This window comes from Myiozetetes cayanensis, unplaced genomic scaffold (assembly GCF_022539395.1).
Source record: "Myiozetetes cayanensis isolate MyiCay16 unplaced genomic scaffold, myiCay2020 scf1, whole genome shotgun sequence".
NCBI lineage: Eukaryota > Metazoa > Chordata > Aves > Passeriformes > Tyrannidae > Myiozetetes > Myiozetetes cayanensis.
The window spans coordinates 103,998,336-104,023,140 of NW_026086604.1; the positions used below are offsets into that span (position 1 = coordinate 103,998,336).

Below are 24,805 nucleotides of genomic sequence, written 5' to 3' on the forward strand. Positions count from 1 at the left end.
GGTTTTAATTACATGTGGTAAGGAAGACAACTTGTTTCTTCAATAGGATGAGATTGTGTTTTGACCTTCTCAGGATGTCAACTTCCGTCATTTTTTAGCAATTCAAGGACTGGGGAAATACATCCCATCCAAACTCTACCACAGATCACAGATACATGTTTCTTGCTTCCAGCAGTAACAGAAACCCCTGAAGATATATATGAGGAGGAAAAGAGGTAGAATTTAATCTCATTTGGTACTGTTCTCAGTTCTCCAGACTGAGAGGAGATGGTATGATTTTGTACAGCTTCTCTGTATCCACTTTAAACAGGTTAATCAGATGTAATGCCACACTATCTTCAAACAGCAGTATCTTAGTGACTTGGGTAAGCCTTGGCACGGGTGTATGTTTGTTTTTTCAACTGGGATGTATCTTGTCATTGCAACTAGGAAAGCGCACACACGTGTACTCAGATGCGAATTCCTTCTCTTTGCAGACTTTGTTCCCATTATCATCAGTGAGATGCACCTGTCCCTATGAATCAGGTTTAGCAATCTGGATCCCAGTGCCTTATCTTTCCAGAGAGCCCTTCCATGCCCCTTACACATTGGTGAATCCTTCACGCTCACTTTAATCTTTTCTGAATAGAAACCATCACCTGCTAAGAAGGCAGGCTGTTTCCAGGGAACCCAGACGGCACAGTGCTCAGCTCCTTAGAAATGTGGGGTAAAAAGGTTGGAAGGTGCAGGCTCCACTCTTAAACCACCTGGCACAAACCTCCTATGATGAAATAGGACTCGCCAGTTAGTAAGCACAGCTAGACTGGTGGGTTTTGCCAGTACATATGCTTCTGTCTGTAGGGTGCCCAGAACACACAGCTTGTAGACAAAGCAGCAACCACTCAAATTTCATCACGCTGGATCGCTGCCCAAGGAGTCCTGTTCTGTGCTGGCAGGGCAGCCTGTGGAGAGCCAAAGCCTCTGTCCATTCTGGACCACCGTTCATAGCACCTTGAGCTACTGTGACTTTAATCCTAGCTTGTAGAATCATAAGACTATGAAGAAAAAAATACCAGTTTTCATTACAAAAAAAAAAGGCATTTGGCCTTGTAGTAGCTGGAAAATGTTTGAGAGTTTGACACCTATACTCACTAAGCTCTGACGCCAAAAGGCAAAGCCAATCTGCACCCTGCTATTGAATGGGGAAAATAAAAAACTAAAATTGGATGTTTAAGTGTTCTTCATGCTGGTGTTAGTTACTAGAGGTGGATTTTAATTTAGCTTTACGTAAGCACATTTGGTAGTGAAAATGAAAACAACAGAGTTCAGATCAGCTGGCACCATGCCTTTCCCAAAGCCTACTTCTTGTTCCATGCCTGTCCTGCACTTCCTTTCTAGTTCCTTAGTCTTTGGTACAGTGTTTTTTCCATTCTCATGTCAATTTTCCCACCTCTTTGGGAAGTGACTCCAGGACTCACATGTGCTCCATCCTCTCCCCCTCTATTCCTGCAGCTGCTGTAGATCATTCTCATTCAGGTTCTTATGACTCTGTTTACTGATTGAATCAAAAACAGAACCAGGAATTATGCAGGCATTTGCTAAAATTACACTTTTTTGCATCTTCCACTGAAGCACACAGTTAGTCCTGTTTTCAAAGGTTTCTTCAAGATTTTAAATTCCCCTGCTCTGAAATATCTTCTCATTTACAAGAGAGAATTGAGAGCAGCAGCAGAGAAGTAACAGGAACATACTGCTAAACTAACCCCTGTCCTTCCTTACAGATCTCATATGAGGACGTGGATCGCCTGAAAGGATTAGCTGTGATTGAGAACATGAGGGTGCCCCACTTTTTGCAAGACCACGCCCGGTACATGGAGCACTTGGAAAAGATCATGGAAGTCAACGAACTGACTGATGAGGAGCTCCAGGATCTCATAAATTAACAGTAGTAGCCCACCTTTGACTTACATTGTGAAGATGTAGAGCCGAACTTCCCTGAGCTTGCAAGAATGGATTTACGAGGAGTGGGACGGAAGGGTGGCCAGAATACGTAGAATTCAGAAAAAGCTCCGTTATGTTCCTTTTGCATTGTGATTGTATACTGATTAGTTTTTAAAGGGATTGTGCATTTTTAAAAAAATTTGGCTTAGAAATTCCTCTGCAGTGATCTGTCGAATCATTTATACTGTTTTGTATGCTAGGTATAGTGTTTGGTGCTCTCTTGTAATATAATGTCTTTTCCCACCCAGGTTTAGAGGTGGAAGAAAGGAGAAGGAAAAGAAATTCCCCTTTAGTTAACTTGTGTTTGCCTTATCTTTGGTCATAGCTTTCACAGTTCACAGCATAATCTACAGCAGTTCTATTGCTGCATTGCTGTCTGCATAACTTTCCCATTTAGTCATCATTGCAATGAAAACAGAAAGTTTAAAAACAGTGCACAGAAGCAGGTCTTTGTGCCACAGGATCAGAGCTCTGCAGTGTTATAAAACCTTTTGGTGTTTTTTTGGTGAGAGATTAAGCATTTTAAAAAAAGATAGGTATTACTGTTTCAATTACCGTAAGAAGGTAGCAAAGTTATTTCCCTTTATTCCCTCGAAAAGTTACACTGTTCTTTATCTGTAAAGTACATGTTTCAGGAAGCTGAATTCTGGAAAGGGTCTGCCTCCTCTGAGGACAAGCATAGCATGTCTAGGAAGTTCAACATGGCAGTTTTTTGGAAGAAGGATCAAGCAGAACTGTGATTTCATGAGTTATGTGTTCTAAATAAATTCAGGAACACAGGGTCATGATTCAGGACAGTGGGCAACACTCACTTCTTCTCTGGGTCACCTGAGCCTACAGAGGATCAAGTCATATTTTTGAGCAGTACCTCCATGCTACAGCAACCTTGACCTTGCAGAGCTTGTTCAAGAAATAAGATGCGACAGGGGGAGGAAAAGAAGACTCACAAGTGCCCTATTCCTGTGTTCCAACAGAAGTGCTGCACCACTCTGAAGCAACTTTACCTCTGTGTTAACACTCGGTGCTATATCCAGGACCAAGAAGAGAAAACTCCTTACTCTAAGGCTTTCTCTAGTCACATGATGAATAGCTTAGGTGATGCAGGAAGACTTAATACATAAACTACATTTTCTGATTCCAGAGTATTATGGAATTGTCAAGGCAAATTGAGGTTTGCACCTAAAAGTATTCTGACGAAGGGTTTTGTTTGAGGAGACAGCATTTTACCAGGGCTCCTCTGAACTCCCGGGAAGCAGCTGTGGGAGGAGAGGCTACACAGGAACTATTGAGAGCCTTGGACAGGGCTTCTGCCCTTTTTTACCCCTCTGCTTTGGCCCACTGGTAACAGGTCTGGCACGGGATAAGGTGAGCAAATGGAGCCAAGGTTTCCTCTATGCCACATTTGCATGGATCTGAGCCATAGTATCCTATGTTCTTTAAAGAAACAAATGGAATAACACTCCCACCTTATTTTACACCCACAACATTACCAGCCATGACAGTAAAGTCTTGAGAACACATTTCCTGATCTCCAGGAAAATCTGTGAGGAAAAAGCTCTCAGTTGGCTAAGAGGTCTGAAAGGTTTATGAATAATCCCATAAAAGTAGCTGCCTTTCAGATACTATTGCAGGTGTGTTCGCAGTGGCTGGCTGGCTGGCTGACTGCTTCAAAAAAAGAAAATGCATTCAACAATCACAAATTTACAAAATTTAGTTATTTTCGAGGCAGGGCCCAAGAACTGCTTGCAACAGCCTTAATTTTGTGTTGTCAGTATTGTTCAGCAGCTGAAAGCCTTTCAGCCTCTGTATGCTGAAATAAAAGCCCTATTTTCTCTCCTCCTCTCCTTCAGGCTGTCTAGTTTGATCACTGGTGACTTCGCCTGCCCAGCTTTGTTTTAGAGCTGTGTAGAGTAGAAACTGTGTTGCAGCAGCCTGACAGGACCCACTTGCACTCAGTCACCCACCTGCTCCAGGTTTTGGCTGCTTTGCCAGAAACAGCAAGAAAGCCACACGCAGCTGAAGTTGAGCCAAAGATTGCAGTCAAAAGTCTTTGGAGTAAACTGGGCAGAGACCATTTGAGCTACAGCATGGAAGAATCTGGCTCACTTTTCTGACCCAGAGTTATGCAAAAGAGACAGCCCTTTACGAAAGGGACAATTTTGAGCTGATTTCATTCTTAAAGGAGAGATCCCTGCCTTCCTCCAAAGACTTCTACGTAAGCAAAGAGCTTTTCCTCCTCCCGCAGTAGTGGTGTCTTATAATCTTAAGTGCATATGCATACTGTGTCCTCAAAACCAGGAGGCTGTGCTAGTCACCCTACTTTGCCACAAAATGCCGTTCCTACAGCCCTTTGTCCAACAGCCACTTGACTCTTTTACCACTCTGTAGCCCTAAACACTACAGGCCTTTTTTGCTTTACTTGAAGACCTGCATCACCTTTCTTTCAAAGCAGTGGGTGCCATTAAACTTCCATTCTTCATTTTTCTAGAAATAGATTTGCCTGGTGCAAGTTTGAAGTCTGGAAGTGATCAATATCAATATGTAGCAATAGGTGAAGCTGTCAGCTTCTGTTTTCAGAGTCAGATTTGTAGTTACTCCTTTGTAAAAGTGTTTCAAATTTTGAAGTGTAGCTTTTGTAAATTTTTCTGAATTTTTGTGTTCCACTGTGAAGAGGCTGGTTACTAAGTTGTGATACTGGAGTTCTGTGATAGAGTGTGTGGACAGCAGTGCACGAGAGCTCATGTCACTGTATAGTTCCATGATGTCAATGATGTGTTGACAGCCTTTCCTAGCAGGTCTGGCTTGGTTTCTTTGCTGTATACCTATATTATTCCTGTACAGAAACCTGGTCAACGTTGGAAAAGCCTCTCAGTTTCACCAGACCAATTTTAAAAGGCATTTTATACAACTTCTACAAATAAAGACAAATGAAAGAATGACTGAGAGAGGAGAGTACTGAAGTGTTACATTGTGTTGTGTGAGAGCGTTACCCTCTTCCAATGGCCTCGGCTGTATGGCAAGTTGGACATCCCAAGCTGTGCATGGAAGAGGTTCCTTTATGACATGGTTTTCAAAAACATCACTTGGGGTTGGAGTCATGAAGGGTCTGCTGAAGCCTTACATTTAGTATGGCTCCTGCTGCTCAGTCAGAAGACCTTACTGCTCGTGAGGAAATTACCCTCTCTTTTTCTAGGGTATGATCTGAGGCAGCATTGGAGCCACTTTGCTGTGTGATGCATTTCTCAGCGCCATCCATCCTCTCACATTTAAAATGTGCTTACTTATCTCCAGGGAGCCCTGTCGTCTCCTTATGGTTCAGCTCCCTCATGTATAAGTAAGGACAACATTTAAGGGTTGTAGGTTCTTTCTAATGGAAACGCTTTAAAAGTCATTAGCTGATGTGTCTTGCAATACTGCTAAATATTATCACACCACATTCCCCCTCACTCGCTAGAGAGTGAAATCTGTCCCCTCCACAGGCTCCCAAATCACCACTCTTCTCCCTTGCTTAGTGTATCCCAGACAGCCCTTCTACAGTGTCAGTAGGGTGAAACACAGTGCTTGAGCACTGCTGGGCAGGGATAGTTCAGTACTGAGTACATTTCACATTTGTTACAGGTTACCTGCAGGACTACTGCAACTCTGAAAGCTTTTTTGCTACACTCAAATGCCAGGCCTGTGATGCTGGATGCCCTGCCAGCAGTTCCAGAAGCAACCTGAGCACCAAGATTCTCTACTCCTACCTGCCTGGAAAGAAAAGAAAGATGGAAGTCATTTATGTTGGAAACCAGGATGGAAATCTGACAACACATAAGTCAGGATGAAGCTGAGGGAGACCCAGTATAAGCCATGAGAAAGGGAAAAGGAAACACATGGAACAATTCTTCGTTCTGGTTTTGTTTTGTTTTGATGGTTGGTTGGGGGTTGTTTTGGTTTTTTTAAGGGTATGTTCATTTAAAAATGTCTTAATAATTTTCATAATACATTAACACCAATTTTTTTTTAGTGTGCAATTTAAAATGAGATCGTGTATCTTTAATAGACAAGGGAGAATCTGTTTTGGCTTTGCTGAACAATTACAGACTTCTCATGAACTGAAAGTCTATATTAGATTAAATCCAGAAAATCTGGATATTGAATTTTAAGCCCATTCATTTACATTGATTCAATAATGAAAAGATATCATCAGAATTACCTTTCAAGGCATAGCCACAACCTTCCCATTAAAGTTGTCTAAATTAATTTCTTACGGTGCTGCTGAAATATTTTTTTATCTTCCCAAATCACATAGTGCCTCTTAGACACTTTAAGCACCTTTTCCTGAAGTTTCTAAGGACCAACAGGGTGAAATACAGCATTATTTCAGCTCTTTGGATAACAAAGAAATTGAGGCTGAAGTTAGAACTACACTGGCCACAATGTGAAGCAGGCAAGAACATGGATAGAGACCACACAGATAGGGCTTACATGAGTGAGCAGGATTGGGTTGAATAGAAAAAATTTTGAAAATAAAAAAAAAAATTACCGACAAAACTCAGTGGTGGGAGAAATGCAGCCAGTGAACAGGAGTGGCTGGCTCCAGGCCACCACACTCCAGTCATGCTGCAGGGCGGACACCTCCCTGCAGGGACCTTTTCCACTGGCCTGTGTGGTGCTGGGGGGCTTTGGAGAAGCACATGCCAACACCAGCCCCCTGCACAGCTACTCTGATACAGCAGAGCTGGGCTCATGTCCAGCTCCTGTCCCAGCAACACCCAGAAAATGGCGCTTGGAGGGTCTCAAGTATAAACATCAGGGCCTGATTTCCATCCTGTGCCGCATCCCAAACAAGAGACTTGTCAGGCTCTTTCCTCCAGCTTACTGCCTTATTTCTCCTGTTCGACTTTTGTCCTGGACTCTAGCACTCATCTTTCAGGCTGTGTTTTTTTAATCCTAGTCCTTCACCTTCCTTTTTATCTAAGGAATATATTCGCTACCACATCATGCATCTCCAAGCCTAGAAAGTAAGTCAATTCACTCCCATCCACCAAAAAATCCACAGGTGATCTGTAAGTCAACCTCTTCCCCTTCCTCTCCTGGCACTATTGTAAAGCTGAGATCCCCTGTAATTCTGATTTTCCTTTACAGATTTCAGCAAAGAAGCTTTTCCAGGCTTGGGCAAGATTTGTCACCGAGCACATAGGACCATGTGGAGAAGCCTCCAGCTGTTGATTCACTCCTCCATCTGCTCCCTCATCTCCATCCCTCTGCCTTTCCCAGCCTCTCAGCCCCACACTCTTCCAGCTCTCAGCATCCTTGGTCAGACATTTCTCCACCCTTCTCCTTAGGACCCCCCATGTTGCAGCTATGTCCTAGGCATGAGTCACTTCAGGGAACCCCCATGCCATTCCTGCCGATTTGTTGCCGATGCTCCTGCTATCCCCCCATTTGCAATCTCTCACATATCTCCTCTACCCTCCCCAATTCTTTGAGGCTCCTGCACAGGTGCCCAGCTGTAGTAAGAGCAAAAGAGATCCTTTTCCTTCTGTTTTGAAGTGAAAAAGTGTAGCTCTGGTCACACGTTTCCAACCTGGAGCCCTGACAGTTACATCACCATCCTCCTGCTGCAGACAGAAAGGAGCTACTGCGGGTCCCCAGCCTGCTGGGACAGGCTGAATTCTGAGCATAAAGCAGAGCATGCTGCTACATGCAGAGTACGCTGCTACAAGCAGGGCGTACCACTCTCCATGTCCCAGAGGTGACAGACAGGGAAAAGCACTGTGTGTATCAGCTGACCAGTATTGCCACCCTTTGGGTCTGCACAGATGCCTCCATACATCCCCCCAGGCACAGGCCAGAAGGCAGGAGGAAACCTAGCAAAAATGCTTCTCCCTCCAGCACCTTATTGACCCAAGGGAGCACTTGGGTGGATGAGGACATGGTGAGAGGTCCCTTTAAAGCAGATGGGAAAGCCTCGTGTACAAAGAGGAAGAGTGACATGACCACAAAATTACGAGGAAAAGGAGTAATAGTCCTACAGCTGAGGGAATCAGGTTAAGGTTCCCCCAAATGAGACTATGTAAGAGAACTGAGGTGCCCAGCCAGGCACATATGTGAGTGAACTTGTGGGAGCAGGCTGATAACTTCAAGCAATAGGAACAGGAGCAGGGAAAGTAACCATTCAGCTGCAAGGCAGCCCCTCTCGTCTACCACTGTGCCAAGGGATTAAGGAGGTCTCAAGCAATGGTCTAGAGAAGGAAGAGCTTTCCTGAAGGCCATTAACCTTCAAACTGGTGGGAAAGTGCTCCGAGAGCCTGGTGCTGGTGCTCCTTGTGTCTTCACACAAAGTTTGAGCAACACTGCAATTCAAGTCTGTGCACATTCCATTTCTTTTTCTCTTTAAATGAGGCCTTTCACACAGCTGATAAACAGATAACACTTGGACATTCCTCAGCCTGGGAACATATCACGCAGTGTTATGAGATGGCCAGAAAGACAGGTCATCAAAGGGTCATTCACCCACAGTATTTCCTAAGTGTACACATAACCTGTGGGTACTCTGGAGTAAGTCCTTTTAGCTACTTTGATTTTACACTGGAACTTTCTTACTTCCAGATAACAGAGTTACTCACGGCTCAAAAACCTAAAAAAAAACAGTAAGCAGATGAGGGCTCCATCTGCAGCTGTGGTTGTGTCCTGCTCTGCAGAACGTGGGACACAACCCCGAACTGCTGAATGGTGACTGAGAGCTGTGCAGCCTGCTGGCAAGGCCCTCAAGTCACCCTGAGGGCAGCAAGTTCACACAGACCCACTGCTGCATCTCTTCTGGGGATAAAAAAAGCTGCTGCAAGCTGTGTTTCCCACGAGAGCCCTTATTCACAGCCAGTGTAACTCCTCACATGGGGAAGAACTTTGTGTTTTCCTTTGGAAACACAGATGAATGTAAGCCTCCTTCCTACAAAGCTTTTCCCATCTAGAAACTCCGTATGAAAGTGTGAACTCTGAAAGGGGAGGCAGAGGCCAGGAAATGCCTTCATGGTTTTGCCTTGCTTCCTGCAGCTAATGAAATGCTCATGAGCTAAATATGGGACATTTCCCCCTAATTTCTGAGTGTTTGAATTCATGACCCTAAGCGTTCCTGGTGAACAGCAGCTGCTGTCCCTAGGAGCTTTGCTTCCTATCACATTTAGGCTCCTGCCCATGGCCAGCACGCTCCTTCAAGACAGCAGTTTTAAAATCAAAAATCAACTCAATCCCAGAAGGAGGCATTTAGATATCCAGGAAAACCATGAAATCCCCTGGGCTGACCCATTTCTGTAATTTTCTAGAAACACTGAGTACTGACTCCCACAAAGGCTCAAGAGTGCCAAGACCAAGGTTGGTTATGATTAAGCTTCCACTCACTTCTGCCACAACATGGTTCTAGAAAGTTCATCTCCAGGATATATATTTAGTCATGTTTGCTCCTCAGAGGTTTTTAGCAGCTCTCCAAATTGTTCCTCCTGTATTACACCTCCATTTTTTTAGATGGTTTGCAAAACTGCAGTGCAACAACACTGCAAAGCCAAGTGACCAAATGGACATTTGCCAAATAAGTTCTTCTAAAAAGCCCCACAGGACACTGCAGGGACCACGTGCTGTGCATCAGCCACCACCACGTCACCTGTCCAGGGGAGGTCTGAGGCTGGCATGTGTCAGGAGGAGGAAAGAGGCAGTACTTCCTTGTAAGTAAGTGGCCAGGCTCCACATGCAGTGGGCAAAGAAGAGCTCCACCAAACATCACTGTGTGCAGGCAAGATGAATTGCCTTAAGAAAAGTTAAACCCCAAAATGTGTAAGGTGTAGAGCCTGTATCTGGCCTTTTGCAGGAAAGGCTCACTGGTTCTGTGCCACCTCCTTTGCTGCTGCCAGCCTTGGCACTGCCTGGGCAATAAAGCTGCAGAAATCTGGGCCAGCTCAGCTTCTATTAGAAACATCTTGAAATAAAATTGCTATTTGGGTTGGCGCCTGCAGTTGCAGGAGGGAGACAGCCACGACTTCAGTTTCTGAACAACCACAACACAACAGATGTTCTTGGGAACTCCAATATCCATCAGGCTCACAACCACCGCATCCTCCTCCAAGGATGTCACAAAAAGCAGGCAAAGCAAGCTGTTTAAACAAGAGTGAAACCACCAAGATTGTGAGGCACTACTGATTGCCAACATGAAGTAACCAGGCACATACCTCAGACAGATGCTCCATTCAAGGCAGAACTCCACCTGTGGGTATCCAACTTCTCCATCTTCTTCCCTCTGACTCTGTAGGGCCCATCTTACTCCAAGGCATCTTTTTATCCACCAAATAACCACCTTTCCAGAGCTCTCCATTAGGCTGAGCAACCTCCGGGCTACAGACCAGCCTCATTAACCTTCCCTACAGCTCACACGTGGGTTATGAAGGTGACTCCGCTGTTTTCCCACCAGCAGCCCTTGCTAATAGGCAACTCATTGGTTCTTACTGCACCTGTGAGCACTGCTGCTTGCAGACAATCACCCACACAGAAGGCTGCAGGTCATTCTCTAGGCTTTGGTGCCTCGGCATTTATTTACATCTGCAGCAGAACAAATGGGATCTGGCCCTTCTGAGTTTTATTTCTAGATCTATAAAGTCATTCCAGCCTCCAAATATATTTATAGTAGGGAAACCCTACCTAACACTAGCTGATATAAGAGAGTGAGTGCATTTTTGGGAATTTTACTGCCTCTCACCTCATGTGATATTTATTTGACAAAGGCAAGTCTATTGTGTCTTCACCTGTATTTTGCAGTGATCCAGCGAGAGTTTCTTGGGGGATCTGGTGCTGCTCAAGTTAAGGGCAGCAAAATTGTGCCTGACTGGAAAGGACAAAGCAGCAGCAAGAACCCAGAATAAAGCTGGAGCAAAGATCTCCCACTGGCTTCTTTAATGACCAGAGACAAATGCCTGCACCACCCATTTTCAACAGGGAATGGCAAGCAACTAAAGATACCTTTTTGGTCTGATGCTCTGAGGTTTTAGTCTTGAAACGTCCATGAAACTTCCCTCAGTCTGAGAGTCACCTCCAGATTATTCCACCTTGTTCTGGATTTAGTTTTGCATACAGACAGAAAAGCTGTTGAACTGTGCGTGTTTGTATGTGAATTTATTTAGTTGTTGAGAAATGAGTTGTTTATTATGGCTATTGAGCTGTTAGAAATGAGATGATATCTCAAATGCTGCAAGAATATGGTACTGTTTACTCTATACCCCTCAGTTACTAAATCTCCTTTGTTCTGGCATCGCTGGCAGTAGTAGTTTTCCCTTTATAACTCAATGAGTCATGCCAGAGAACTTCCCTTGCTGCTCAGCAGCAAAATGTGTGGTCATCTACAGCCCAGAGCAGAAGGTCAGTGGGCAGCTCAGCGCCTTTCACACTCCACCAATTTCTCTTGCAGATGCTGAATTGCTTTTTCCAGTCCTGGTATGTTTCCCTTCTGGGTCACTAGAATTGTTTATTAATTGTTACTGAAAAAAATCACGTAGGTGGCAATTTTAATGCTCCATTCCCAGTGCTGTTGTGGCAGGGTCCTGACTGAAGTGTCCCCGAGCCAGGACTGAACCAAACCTCCTTAGAAGCAGACCCCATCCCTGCCATATGCATGATAACCATACACTGTATTTAGATTCCACATCACAGTGACTGGACCAGGCTTATGCAGCAATGAAGGTTGAGCGGGGGGACCACTCAGATCTCACTTCAGGTCACAAAGGGACCTGCTCTGGCAGCTTTTGCAAGGCATTTGCAAGCCGCCAAGAATTTCCACTGTCTCTCTCTTTTTGGGGCTTCTCTTATTACCTCAATTTACAAAGAGGCAAAGGAAAATAACCATCACACCCACCTCACCCTCACAGCAAAGCCCCGCTCAGCTGCATTTTAGTCAAGATCCTGTACAGTATTAAAAGTACATTTTATTTTCTGTACAATTCTCATCCAAATCTCCAGGTGTGGAAATGTCCACTGCGTCCCCAGAAAAAGTTGCAGATTGCTCTGCTGCCATGAGACACTGTCCACAATGGTCCAGGAGGGGAACAGAGCCAGGGCCACTGAAAAGAAGTGCTGATGCTTTCTAAGCGCAGGGAGGAGAGCAGGAAGGAGGGAGAGGGAAAGCCAGTCCTGCTCTGCCACAGAGCCGTGAGTGAGCAGAGCTTTTGACTGCTCCCTAGGTAGCAGAAGAGGCACCCTCAAGTTCACGTCATCGTTCATGCTTAGTGTGGGAGTCGTTCCTTTCAACCGTCACCCCATTCCCATTCCGTGTCACCTCCTTCCTGTTCCAGTCCTTTTCCAGGTAAAATTCAGCGAGCACTGGGCAGTGGTCTGAAGCCACCCCACCCCAGGACCAATTATCGGGGATCCATGGGTTTGTAAGCCCTTCTCTCACAACAGCCCAGTGACCTGCATCAAAAAGAACCAGAGAAAAAGGTAAGTAACACTGCCCAAATTCGACACAAACTGCTAACCTAACTAGAGGTCACACAGCCTCACTAAAAAGCAACTGTACCTGTGAAAACCTTTTTCAAGCTCCGACTGATCCAGATGTTGTCCAGCGACTTGGACCCTTGTGGGTTCTTTGTGCTGATGTTAGTGAAGGTGCTGGAAGGGACCAGGTGATGGAACTTCTCCTTCCTCAGGATGTCATGGTCACTGCTGTCTGGGGCCTGGTTAAAATCTCCGAGGATGATTACATCTTTTTCCCCTAGAAAACAGAAAAATAGAAAAGGATGGGAGGAATGGACATCCATCACTGAAGTACAAGAGGGAGAGTGGAAAAATGGGAGGAGGTAAAATACAAATACTGAATAGCAAAGCTGACTGCACTCTGAACTCCTGAAAGAAATGCTGCTTAAAGCCTTTTTCACTGGCTATTTACTCATGGCCATTCTCTTCATGACAATAAAACCACCTGGTACATGTTTGATGTTGGTTTTTAAATATAATACAATTTATATTGGTGTCTTTTGATAGTGACAAACTCAAAGACAAGCAGTTCTTATCTTAGAGGTTTTTAGGAATCTGTGACTTTGTAAGGTGTTTTTTTATTTTTTTCCTCTGCAAGAAATACATATTTGCTTTAACTTGACCTGACATTGCCTTTTTACAGATTTTCTGTAAAAGTCAAGGACACTTTAGTGAGGAACTCAGGAAGACACAGACTTATGCTGGTATGTATCAGAGTCTCAAAAGTGCAGTGCTCATTCTAACCTCTGCATTTGAGAAATCCCAAGGAATTAGACTGATGAGCAGCCTGCAAGCCTGACGGCAGAAGAAATACTGAGAAACCGCTCAGACATTCCCTGACTACAGCAGCTTTCCTTTGCCTGGCTGACTGAAGGGATAGTGCTCAACTTGGAATACTTCAGATTTTTGCCTAGGGCTCAATTTTCAAGGAAACACAAGCAATGACTCAAAATGCTCGCAAAACAATCCTGTCTTCATGTGAACAGAAAATTATTTGTTACATTGTATTTCCAACCCTAATGAGTGAGAAAGGAAACCTCTTGACCCTAATTTCATATCCACTATTTGTGCTTTCCTAGTTCCACAGTGTCGTGGGTTTCCTAGATCGAGATGCTGCTGTGTTACAACTTGGTGCTGGAAAAGCCAAGAAAGACGCTAAAAAAGAGGCACAAGTGCACAAAAAAACTATCCCAAAGCTGACTTCAGAGAACAAAACTAGGAGAGCCTATAAGCTTTTTCCTTCCTGGGAGTGAAGTGTGGGAGGGGCTGGGATGGACAGGCAGGTTGATCTACCATACTTAGTGCACTTGGATGAACCTCATTTTGTGCTATTGCTGTAGAAGTCGCTATCCAGGAGAGGGAGCACAAGCTCAACAACAAAATTTATTCCACTCCTGTCTTGCAGTGCAAGAAAGATGAATAGGGAAAGGGCACGAAAGCAGCAAGACTGATAGCATATGACTTACAAATGCTTCAAAACATGCTGTTTGTGAAGATGCAGGGGGGCAATAGTGAAAATATTTGTGATTTCTCTACCCTTTGCAAGTCACAAATCATATTGTAAATAACATGAAGCTTAAATATTATTCTATAAAGTTTTCCTGACAGCAGTCTTCCCATCTTTGAAAGAAACAAAAAACCTGAATCTCAACCTGAGTTGTTTTAAGCTCCACTCAGAACTTAAAAGAAAAATCAGTGCTTGCTTAATGGGATGACAGTGCTTGCTGTGAGCTGGTGCTATTGCATGCCTCTCATCACAAAAATCTCTTGCAAGATCTCTTGCTTGGCAGGACCAGGAAGCTGGAAATGCAGCTGCACCATCTTGGTCCTTCAGTACTAACACTTGCTTAATGGCTCAGGCAGCACTCAGCTCCTTCCCTGCTTTCAGCTTGGCCTTATAAGTGGGAAAGGGCCATTACAGAAATCTCTGGAGCACATCCTTGGGGGACATTTAAAAATGACAGAGAGGCAGGGATCTGAACAGCAGTATCTTGATTCTGCACAAAATCTATTCCATTCTGTTCTGTACTACTCACTTCTTTTAGCAAATCTTCAAACCTATTTCCCTCACATGAAAAATCTACTAAAAAAAACCACCATACTCGCAAGTGAAAATTTTAACTGACTGCTCCATTCCAGACAGTTCAGAAACAGCAGAGGCTAAAAGACCCAGCACCTGGATGTGTGCTCAGAAGGAGGTAAGAAGTCAGTCTGCAGCTAACTGCCCAGGGAGGGAATCACTATATTCTTCACCTATTTAAGCTTTTGCATGCAGAATAACTAAGCATAAAATCATTACACAGCGTGAAGTTGACAGAAGGAATAGGCTGGTGCATGTTAACGAGGCTGGAGCTCAATTTGCCATTGGGGAGAGAAAGGATTGCTTCTGGTCCCCCTCTCTCAGGAGCTTCTGGGGCTCCCCAGGCTGCAAATCAGTGGGGAATATATCAGGCAGCCCTGTGCTAAGCAAGGAAGAGCAAGCAACACCAATTTTCTAGACAACCACCAACTTCACTTCCCCCTGTCCTGGCTCGCTCTCAGCCTTGCTCCTACCTCTGCCAGCTCCTGCGACAGCAACGTCAATGCACGCCAGGTTTCGTGTCTTGTCTGCCTCCCAAGATCCTGACAGACATCAAACAGCGGGAGGGAAGGAAGTGAACCCGCCTGGATCCTCCCGAGTGCGTGACTGCGCCTAACTGGACACCTCTGGGTCTCTCAGCAGAGGGAGGGAGCAGCGCTGCCCACAGCAGCTGCAGCTCTCAGGGGTCTCACAGATCAGCCTCAATGGCTCTCAGCCAAACTCAGCAAAAGTTCCAGAAGAAATCACGCTCTTTCTCATAACAAGGGATGATTACTGATCAAAAACTGCAGTCATGATATCCAGAGTTACAATGAGATGGGGGGGAAAAAAGAAAATCGAGACAATGCTACTGGTGCTGTGTTGTGCTTTTTCCTCTTTTGGAGTTAACAAGTTTAAACCTGGCAGGGCTTGATTCTCCTTCTCCTCAGGAGCCAGAGGCTCCTCGGCCGATGCAATCTGGTCCCCCTCCTCCTCCAACAGGACAGAGCAGCAGGTGCTCTGCTACCAAGCCATCTTTTGCTGCAAAAGCCACTGACACAGACTGTACTGTCCACAAAGACCCAGAGCCTCCATCTGTTGGATGTGGTGGCATACAGCACGCAGCAGCCAGGCACGTGTCCCATTCATTACCTCTCAGTGGCGCTCCCACACACATTCAGACCCACTGGGCCCAAAGCAACCGTGTCCTTGTCAACAGAGAACTCCTCAGGTTTGCAAATGCATCTTCAAACTCACCGAAGCACCAGTGAATTTTAGCAGTGCCTGCGGGTGGCTCTTGGCCAGCAAAGCAAATCACTGCCTTAACTCAGCCCTGTGCCGCAGTGGCTGAGCTCTGGTGTGCCAATGCGATCAGCTGAGGGACTGACACTGCCTGCAGAAAGTCTGCAGTGTTGAAAATCTGCTTCCCTGCAGGAACCGTGAAACCCTCCTTTGCTTTGCTGCAGTCCAAAGGGACACCTGTAGGACACTCTCCCTGATTTTTCCATGCCCCGAATGATTTGCCTCATGAATTAAACAGACCCTTAAACCTCCAAATCCTTCCTGAAGAGAGTGAGGTGCAGATGTTGAGAAGCATGTGATCATAAACTGCCTGCTAAGCGGCTCCCTACCACTTCTCAAAGGTCTTGTAAGCCTAGTGTCTGATGCATAGGTAACATTTGGAATATGGCCAAGCCACGTGGGAGAAGATCACAGAGTCATAGAATGGTTTGGGTTGGAAGGGACCTTAAAGATCACCTATTTCCAACCCCCCTGCCATGGGTAGGGACACCTTCCACTAGATCAGGTTGCTAAAAGCTCCATCCAGCCTGGCCTTGAAGGCTGCCAGGGATGGGGCATCCACAACGTCTCTGGGCAACCTGTTCCTGTGCCTCACCACTCTCACAGTAAAGAATTTCTTCCTAAAATCTAATATAAATCTACCCTCTTTCAGTTTAAGGCCATTCTCCCTTGTCCTACCCCTACATGTCCTTGCAAAAAGTCTCTCTCCAGCTCTCTTGTAGGCCCCCTCTAGGTACTGGAAAGCTGCTATAAGGTCTCCCCAAAGTCTTCTCCAGACTGAACAACCACAGTTATCTCAGCCTTTCCTCATAGGAGAGATGCTCTGACCGTCTGGTCAGCCCTCTGACCATCTTCATGGCCCTCCTGTGGGCTTGCTCCAACAGCTCCATGTCCTTCCTCTGTTGGGGGTTCCCAGAGCTGGATGCACTGCTCCATATGGGGTCATATGGGAGCAGAATACAGGGGGAGAATCACCTCCCTTGACCATGTGTCTTTTGATGGGATTGGCTTTCTGTGCTGCAAGAACACATTGCTGGCTCATGTTCAGCTTCTCATCCACCAATCCCCCCAAATTCCTCTCCTCAGGACTGCTCTCAGTCCATCCAATACCCTGAGCCCTGGGTCCAACCACTGCATTCAGAATAGCACCTGTGTGCTGCCCATGCTCACCACACTGAAGACGAAGTGGTGGAATTCCTGAGAGAAGACAGAAGGGCTGCTGCAAAGAGTTAGGCTATGAGCAGCCAACAGCCACCACGTCTCTCCAGTACCAATGCAGGGGAAGAAAGAGGGGCAAAAAGGAATCAGGACCCACTTTTCTAATGGAGAAATATGGGTACATTAGTGTTCTGCATTACAGGAGGCTGTGGCTAGTAAACAGTAAACAACATTCCTCAGATGCTCACGTGCCTCCTCATGAAAAGAAAGGACAGTTAAACAGGCATCTGTTAGCAAAATGGGAACAGAAACTCAAATTTACTGCAGTACCCACAGACAAATAAGTTCTTATTACCCATATTTTGTGGAGTGATTTGGAAGAAACTGAAGGGTGGCAGTAATTTTAAGCATGACATTCATTTTGGCAGGGTACTTCAAAGTAACACATGTGCACTCCCATTTGTTTAGGAAACCACACCTGCATCACACAGGTTTGGAGGAATCTGAATCTCATCTTTTGTGAGAGAGTAAGCCAAGAACAAGCTTGCTCCAGTAATGAGCCTCCCATATGAAAATTAAAACATGAAATAAAGAGAATGCCAACAATCTAAATTTAGACAGAGTGGAAGTGCAACTCAACTGACTTCAGAAGAGCTACACACTTATCTGTGTCTCAGTTCAGCCTTTGGGGATTAAACAAACAATCCTTTTGTTCACCTTCATCCTTTCCAATTTTAAAGTAAGTGGACAAATACTTTAATCAGTAGCACTTAAAATAGCTCTGACTGACTTCTGCAGCTCGAAAGGAACAACAATACAACACGCATGAAAACTGCAAATACCTCTGGTGTTACACAAGAGGGATATTAACGATTCCAAGTGACCAGCCTTGTTAAACTGGGCCAAGTTGAAAATCATCACGTGTACAACCTTGCAACTCTTTCACATCTTTGTTAAGCAGTAAATAAAGGGCTAGATTTTTATATTCCTATAAGAAGATCAGCAACATCTGAAATGTTTTGTTCTGCTTCATAGGAAACTGAATATAATTTGCAAGCTTCAAAGTAAGAAGCAAATTTGCAGGAACGAGGTAAAGAAATCCAACTGCCTATTACATTGCTCAAGTTCAGATCTACATTCTGGTGTCACTCTTTTCTCATTAGCAGCTGTCTCCTGATTTGCACTGGGTTTTCCAAAGAGCTTTCAATTGTCCAAAAAGCAAATATATAAAACCTATTTCTCTTGGGGAAAAAAATATTAAGCTTTGTCCTGATATCAGTTAGGTGTCATTTCCACAAAGCATTTAAAATAGGGTCTCAACTCAAGTGTCTTTTTCTTCCTTTGGCAGAACTTGCTCTTACAGTAGCATAAAATCAGAAGGAACTTCATTTGAAAAAATTATGTCAAAGCCAGTAGGATTCCCTGTGCTGTTTGTGTTAATTAGGAAAGACTATAAGACAAGGAGAAAAGGAAAAGCACATTTGTCATGCTATGCATCATTCAAATGCATCATACAAATGTAGGTAAAGACAATTGTGATGCTGATGAGGATATTTATGAAATGCTCAAAGAAGCAGATTTTACTCTTTTTAAAATTCCTTTTAATTAGGTAAAGGCCAGTGTGCACGTGACAGCTGGCAGGAAAAAAACCTGCCCTACCTTTCAGAGTCTCCTGCAAACTCTGCGCACAGGCTGCCAGTTTGTGGCTGTCGTGGTTCTTCCCGGTATTCTCTCCTGCCGAGGATGGCAAGGCCAGGTGAAGGTTAACCACCGTTAGATCATTCATTCCAACCTGGGGAGGAAGGAGGAGAAATCAATGCCATGTAGGAAGGGGGCACAGAAGGTCACAAAGCAAAACCATGTGCCTACTCCCAGTACTTTCGGCTGTAAATTTGGAGGACTAGGACTCCCTCTACTATGTATGTTGTGTGTCTTGTATCATGGAGGAAGGGGAGGGAGGCATTTTGCAGCTTTGTTTGCCTTAACCTGAAAGCCTCTCAGTTCTGGGGAAACTGGTTTGCATAAGCAAACAGCTCCCTTCCACCACAGTTGCAGAAAGAAGTCAGCTGCTTATGAAAATCAGTTTATGTAAAACCAGTTATTAATAAGCTACAAATAATGTCATGGTCATTATAGGGGCTAATTACTCCTGTCTTGTGATTAGCCCTGGTTTGTCACAGAGGCTAACCAAGAAACTTAATGTACCTTGAAAGGAGCTGTTGGCTCTCTGCAATCTTCTTCTTACCTTCTGGGAATCACTTGGAACAAGTAATACTTACTCCTAGTATTGACCTATTTGCATAATTATTTAATTACTAATAATTTATTTATTCATAATTATTTGCTCAATGCTTCTCTCAAAGCATCACCAGAGATGTCAAACTGGACTCCTCCATCACAGCCTGTGCAGAGATCGGCTCCCTCTGCTCGTATGTTTGCTCGAGCTTATGTACAAAAACTGTTTCCAAAACAGATGACATTCTTTTAGATGGATTCAGCCTAGTGAAAAAGCTTTATAATGGAAACTCTGCAGTACGACAGCAACATAAAATAGGCTAGCCTGAGTCTCTCTGCAGCACTGTGCCTTATACACACACACATGTATATACATATATATATAATCAATCTCCATTCTCCCTGTACTTATCTCTCTTTGTGGCACTGACAAGAGTAACAGCCTTGTGGCTGGCTGCTGCTGGATACACACCTCATCCTGCCTGTGTTAATCTGGTAAAAGCCGAACAAGGTGACTGGTGACTTCTGTCAGACTCTCAGTGGCTGTGAATGCTATTGAAGATCCATTGACCCTCACATCCTCAAATGCTCCCTTGTGGCCGAGCTTGCTGTCACAGGACCAAGGGAAAGGACTGACTGTGTTGAACTACCGTATGTCCACTAAGCACCTGTCCATAATCAAGCCATGGGACAGTGATGACATCGGTTAAAGGCTCACGCAAATTTTTATCTGTTAGAGGTCTGTGTCTCTTTTCATCTTACCCAAATTCTTTTTAATAAAAGCTCTGCAAGGGTCGGCTGGCACAGTGGCAGTTACCTTGAAATGTGCAAGATACGGGTGAGGATATGAGTGCCTCCCGTTGCCGTTAGTCTGTGCGCTCTCCTGAGATGAGGCATCTTTCAGCTCAATGCCAGCTGTTGTATCCCAGAGGAAGCCAGAATATTCAACTCCCTGGAATTAAAAAAAAAAAATGATAAAAGAAAAGCCAATCGTAAGAAGGCAAAACCAAAACACTCTGCCCAAATTCAGCCCCACAGATGAAACTTGCACCTGCAAGTTTCTAGTACTTCTATTTCTGTTGGCATTGGCACACATCACTCCCAAAATATGGAGAGGTGGTAGAAGATGATGCAGGTTTATATGTAGGCATGGTGCCTGCTGAAGGCAGCCCAACTCACTGTGTGTAAAGGAGGAATAGCATCCTAGGCTGTATCAGTGGGAGACACAGAGAACAGGTGGAAACGCTTCTCTATCACACCCCAGCCAAACCCTCCACCAGATGTGGGAGGAACACTTTCTGGGCAGTTCCACTGACTCCACTGAAAACTGAGCATGCCAAGCTGAAACATGCATTGCTATGCTACTCACAGCCCCTCACACCTGCACAGTGGTAATTTTGGACACTCAGGTAATTTTAGCACTGCTCGGTCCAGCCAAGGATTTATTAATCTGTTTTATTTTGTATAGGCAGGGCATGTTCAGGACCACCAGAGGGGTGAGAGATGCTGCCTCTCAGGTGTGTGTTTGGGCTGATGTGATCCTTGTTTCCTCCTAGTACAGGCAAAGCATTGGATTCCTCTGAGCAGGTGAGGTAGTTCTTTACCCATAGGACTATTTTTCTAACCATGAGCTCGGTGCCTTGTGGTCTCACTGGGTGACTGCTAGGACTTGCAGTAGACAATGCTGCGGAAATTCTCCATAGGCCGTACACCATCTCACAGCCTTCTGTCGCCTGCAAGCTAAAAATACCTTGGCCCCTTCAGTCTCTTGGCGTGAAATCTGGTCTAGACCTCTCAGCCCTGTCAATCTCTGCCGTCTCTTTTCCAGCTTGAACATTTCACACTCGGCTCTGTGCTCCTTTCAGCTCTATCATCCTGCATGGGTTTTTTTTTGATAACTTTGTGACAAAGAATTGGCATTTTCAGAAAGCTGCCTACCCTGGTCGCACCAGCAGCAGTATCTAATTCAAAGCCTCTCAGCCTCTCCTCCCATTACCCAGACACCATTTTCCTTGGCACCATTCAAACACGCTTCCCTTAGCAAATCATAGTTAAATCCATTGGAAGGAAGAGTTTTCTCCATTTCAGCTGCAATAAAAAAGTGTTAACTGCTCCACTGACTTCCCAGGAGCCTTGAAAGTATTAAGGTTGGCTAAAATTCTTTGGCAGCTCCTTTGAAAACTAACCCTTAAATACTGACAAAATTATTCCACCAGTCAGAAGTCTAAGGTCTGATAACTGCTACAGGAAAAGATGTGGAAGAATAAAACTCTTATCAACAGCTGTTTGCTATTTCCTGGCTCCAGACTTCACATCAGCATGGTGGTCAAAAGTCATTGCCTGGTTGAAGGCCAAATGCCTGGAGTATATGGAAGCACAAGCCTGAAGCACCATCCACTATTTTGCATTATTTAGCCTTGCAGAGCCTCCTGAGATTGGTTTGTGCCAAGATGCTCTGTTCGTGAGGTTACACTGTGTTACCTCAAGGCATTGCATTTGTGTACATGGTGTTCAAACCTGACCAGCTCGTTCACCAGCCCCAGTGTTAGAAGAGACTTTTTGGTTTCTTGGAGGGTTCTCCAGCACAGTCAGACTTCTGTTAAAGCAGCTAAAGAGTCAGTAGATTAAATTTCTATTCTTAGCTTGGCCACACATTTCTCTCATAATTTTGGGAACCGTTCATCCTTATTTCCCTACCAGTAAACCGAGGGGAATGATAATTTTTATTTACTCAGCCCATAGTCAAAACTGCCATTTTTATCTTTGGAAATAGAGTTCCAGAAAGAACTGATGGAAGACTCTGGATTTAACATAGAAATTCTGATACATTTATTAATAATTCTTGGGAAAAAACCAAAAATTGGAGGGAACAACTTAAACAGTTTTGCACAACTATTTATATTCAGAGTTTTAATGATCTGGCCTACCAAGAGATCCCAAAGGAAAACTCCAGCCAGGAATAAAAATGTCCTGAAGGGCATTTGCACTGTGCATTGCAATTAAGTGTGAATTGTATTAAACCTTGGACACAGTCAGACCCTCCATGCCTTTCTAGTGGTAGCTACAGTCCAGTCCTTGTGCTGCTCAGGTGGTGGGTTTTAGGTGGAGACCAGTTTCTTTTTCCCCTTCATTCTTGGGTTTTACTCAGAAGGGCAGTAAAAAGAGGGGCACCTACCGAAAACCACCAGCGAACAGTGATGCAACCTGATTTGGAAAAGCCAAATTAAGGAAATGTGGATTCCAAGCAGCATGGTTACAGGACACAGCTGAAGCCACAATAACAGCGGTGCTCAGAATAGATCAGTCTAGATCAAAGAGTTTGTTCAAGACAGCCCCATGTACTGCTAGGCACCACTTATTACATAACAGGTCTCTGCTCCCACTTCTACCCCACCACAACATCCCCACTCTGATGACTGCATCATGGGAATGACCCTGTTCAGCAAACAACAGGCTTGAGCTCAAGGAGGACCTTGCTCTGAAAACTCATTAGCTCCCTTAAAGGGAAAAAAAGGGACATTTCCTTTGGGAGAGACTGCTTCCGGGCACTGTTAGTCATGTCCAGCCCAATGCAGCTATATCTTGACTACTGTCAAAGGCAGCAGGTGCAGCTGCCACCACCATATAAACTAGTACCTCTCTACATTATATATGAATATTCCCACAGCAGAAGATGCTGCATGGAAAAGCACAGTGCAGCATGGTGCAGGTTTCAAATGGTGTCCACAGCATTTTTAATGCTTGTGCAAAGCACTCTGGAGAACGTGGGAGATAATCTTTTCCAGGTGAGGATGGCAGGCTGCATGGCCCCTCTGCAGACTAGGAAAATGGGGAGCCCTTACAAATGCCATCCAGTGCAGCACCAGGGAACAACCTCAGGTGATCAGCACAAAAAAATTCATAAATACTGCTGCCTACAAGGGCAAAACTGAGGGCTCTTTTCTTGCCCTAATGTGTAGCCTTTCTTCTGTATTTCTGTATTGCCTTTATCCACCATACCTCCCACAAATACACACACACCTTCTTCCTTACAAGCACACCACAGTTCTTCCAAAACATCAGTCACAAAGTCAAATCGAAAGCTATAGGAACAGTCAGCTTAAAAAACAAGAAGTGCAAACCTTGACAAAGAGGATTTGCAACATTGTGCTGCCTTAAACATTCAAAATATGTCCTTAGTTAGAGGAAGAAAAGAAAGCAAAGCCAAAGTTCAGACTTAGGGATTAATGTACCTTGTGTAGCTGGCCTGAGGGTTTCTCGGAAACAACACCCTTCCAACATCCTCTAGGGCCCTTCCACTTGCGGATGTTTGGCAGCGTCGGCTGGTTCAGCTCCATACAAAACTAGAGAGAGAAAAAAGAGGGGGAAAAAAAAAAAAGATCAGCTTCATAGGGTTTTTAAAAATTTTCAAAATAAAGCATGTAATAAAGCATTGGTAAGAGGCACCATGGAGCACAGGTTGTGCTCTCTGCCCTCCCTGAAGGCTCACAAAGGAGGTGGTCTATCTGAGCCACATCCCAGGCTGACTCACCCCCCATGTGGAGAAAAATATAAATTAAAATAACTTCATTGCAAATGCTGTGAGTAGAATGTTTCTTCCTCAGACCCTTTCCTTCCCCTCCAAAGCTACGTGATTGGAAAGGGGGTGCCTCTGTGCTGCTTTCAAAGATGTTGACTGCACCATATCCCATCCCTGCCAAGGGTTTCACAAACAGCTGCTGAATACTCCCAGGGGTCAGGAGGCCCCCACAGCATTGCTGGCTCCACTCCAAAAATGCAACCACCGGCATGACACAAGAGGAAGGGTGTAGGCCAAGCTCAGTAGCTGGTGTTTAGGGGCTAAGGCTCCTCTGACTTCATGCCAGGGACATGTGCTTGAGAACTTCCATATAAGAGGGAAGGGGCTGCACACTCACACGCAGTTCCAGCACGTCCCTCTCATGCTCCCCAGAGATATTTGTCTTCCTGGTCACTGCTGTACAGCCACAGCACTCACACACCACTACATGTAAAAGCACATGGTCAGACCTTTAGAGGCTGCACCCTAATACCCAGCAGATCAGGGATACTGTAACTATGGACACCGTGGAGAACCCCTGAGCCCACCTGAGTAACATCTTGAGATTGACATATAAATAAATAAATAAATAAATAAATAAATAATAATAAAAAACATCCTGGAAATTCTGGAATCTGGAACTCACTGATGTGGACAATAGGCAATACTTTGTGCCAGGAGTTTTTAAAATAAAGCTTAACAGGAGGAGCTAGACTCCTTGGCAAAGCTGATATTGGCTCCAGAAAGGCTCAGCCTAGAAACTAGCAGGGATAGGCAGCAATCAGACACCCTGGCTGTGCTGCAGGTTCTGGCTGCGTGGAAAGGGGATAGTTAAAAGTCATCCCTAGTGAAAGAGCATCACTTTGTTCTGACACCGGAGAAACTGTGCTGAAATGCAGAGGCTTTCACAGTGAAAGACAAAATCTTGTATCCAGAATGTCACTCCAGATCAAGCAGCAATTTAATGATGGATTTTCAAGGCAAACAATAACTTTGTATACACAGTGACTCTTTGCTGT

The 24,805-nt window shown here is 44.7% G+C and overlaps 3 protein-coding genes across 5 annotated transcripts in view; 1 reads left to right on the top strand and 2 right to left on the bottom strand.

The window, feature by feature from the left end:
* The window catches only part of MATCAP2 (microtubule associated tyrosine carboxypeptidase 2), a 28,395-nt gene extending 23,479 nt beyond the window's left edge, over positions 1–4,916 (top strand). The window contains exon 7 of the mRNA XM_050330575.1: positions 1,761–4,916. Coding sequence (XP_050186532.1) covers positions 1,761–1,922 — 162 coding nt within the window. The 3' untranslated portion in view covers positions 1,923–4,916. The remainder of the gene's footprint in view (positions 1–1,760) is intronic.
* ANLN (anillin, actin binding protein) overlaps positions 1–11,772 on the bottom strand; it is a 75,497-nt gene extending 63,725 nt beyond the window's left edge. For all 3 annotated transcript variants that reach the window (XM_050330528.1, XM_050330538.1, XM_050330519.1), the window contains exon 1: positions 10,185–11,772. In XM_050330528.1, the coding sequence (XP_050186485.1) occupies positions 10,185–10,202 (18 nt within the window). In that variant the 5' untranslated portion in view covers positions 10,203–11,772. The remainder of the gene's footprint in view (positions 1–10,184) is intronic.
* Positions 11,773–11,907: 135 nt separating this feature from the next.
* The window catches only part of EEPD1 (endonuclease/exonuclease/phosphatase family domain containing 1), a 62,578-nt gene continuing 49,680 nt past the window's right edge, over positions 11,908–24,805 (bottom strand). The window contains exons 3-7 of the mRNA XM_050330563.1: positions 23,461–23,571; positions 20,046–20,180; positions 18,653–18,785; positions 12,518–12,712; positions 11,908–12,411 (exon numbers count right to left, since the gene is read on the bottom strand). Coding sequence (XP_050186520.1) covers positions 12,212–12,411; positions 12,518–12,712; positions 18,653–18,785; positions 20,046–20,180; positions 23,461–23,571 — 774 coding nt within the window. The 3' untranslated portion in view covers positions 11,908–12,211. The remainder of the gene's footprint in view (positions 12,412–12,517; positions 12,713–18,652; positions 18,786–20,045; positions 20,181–23,460; positions 23,572–24,805) is intronic.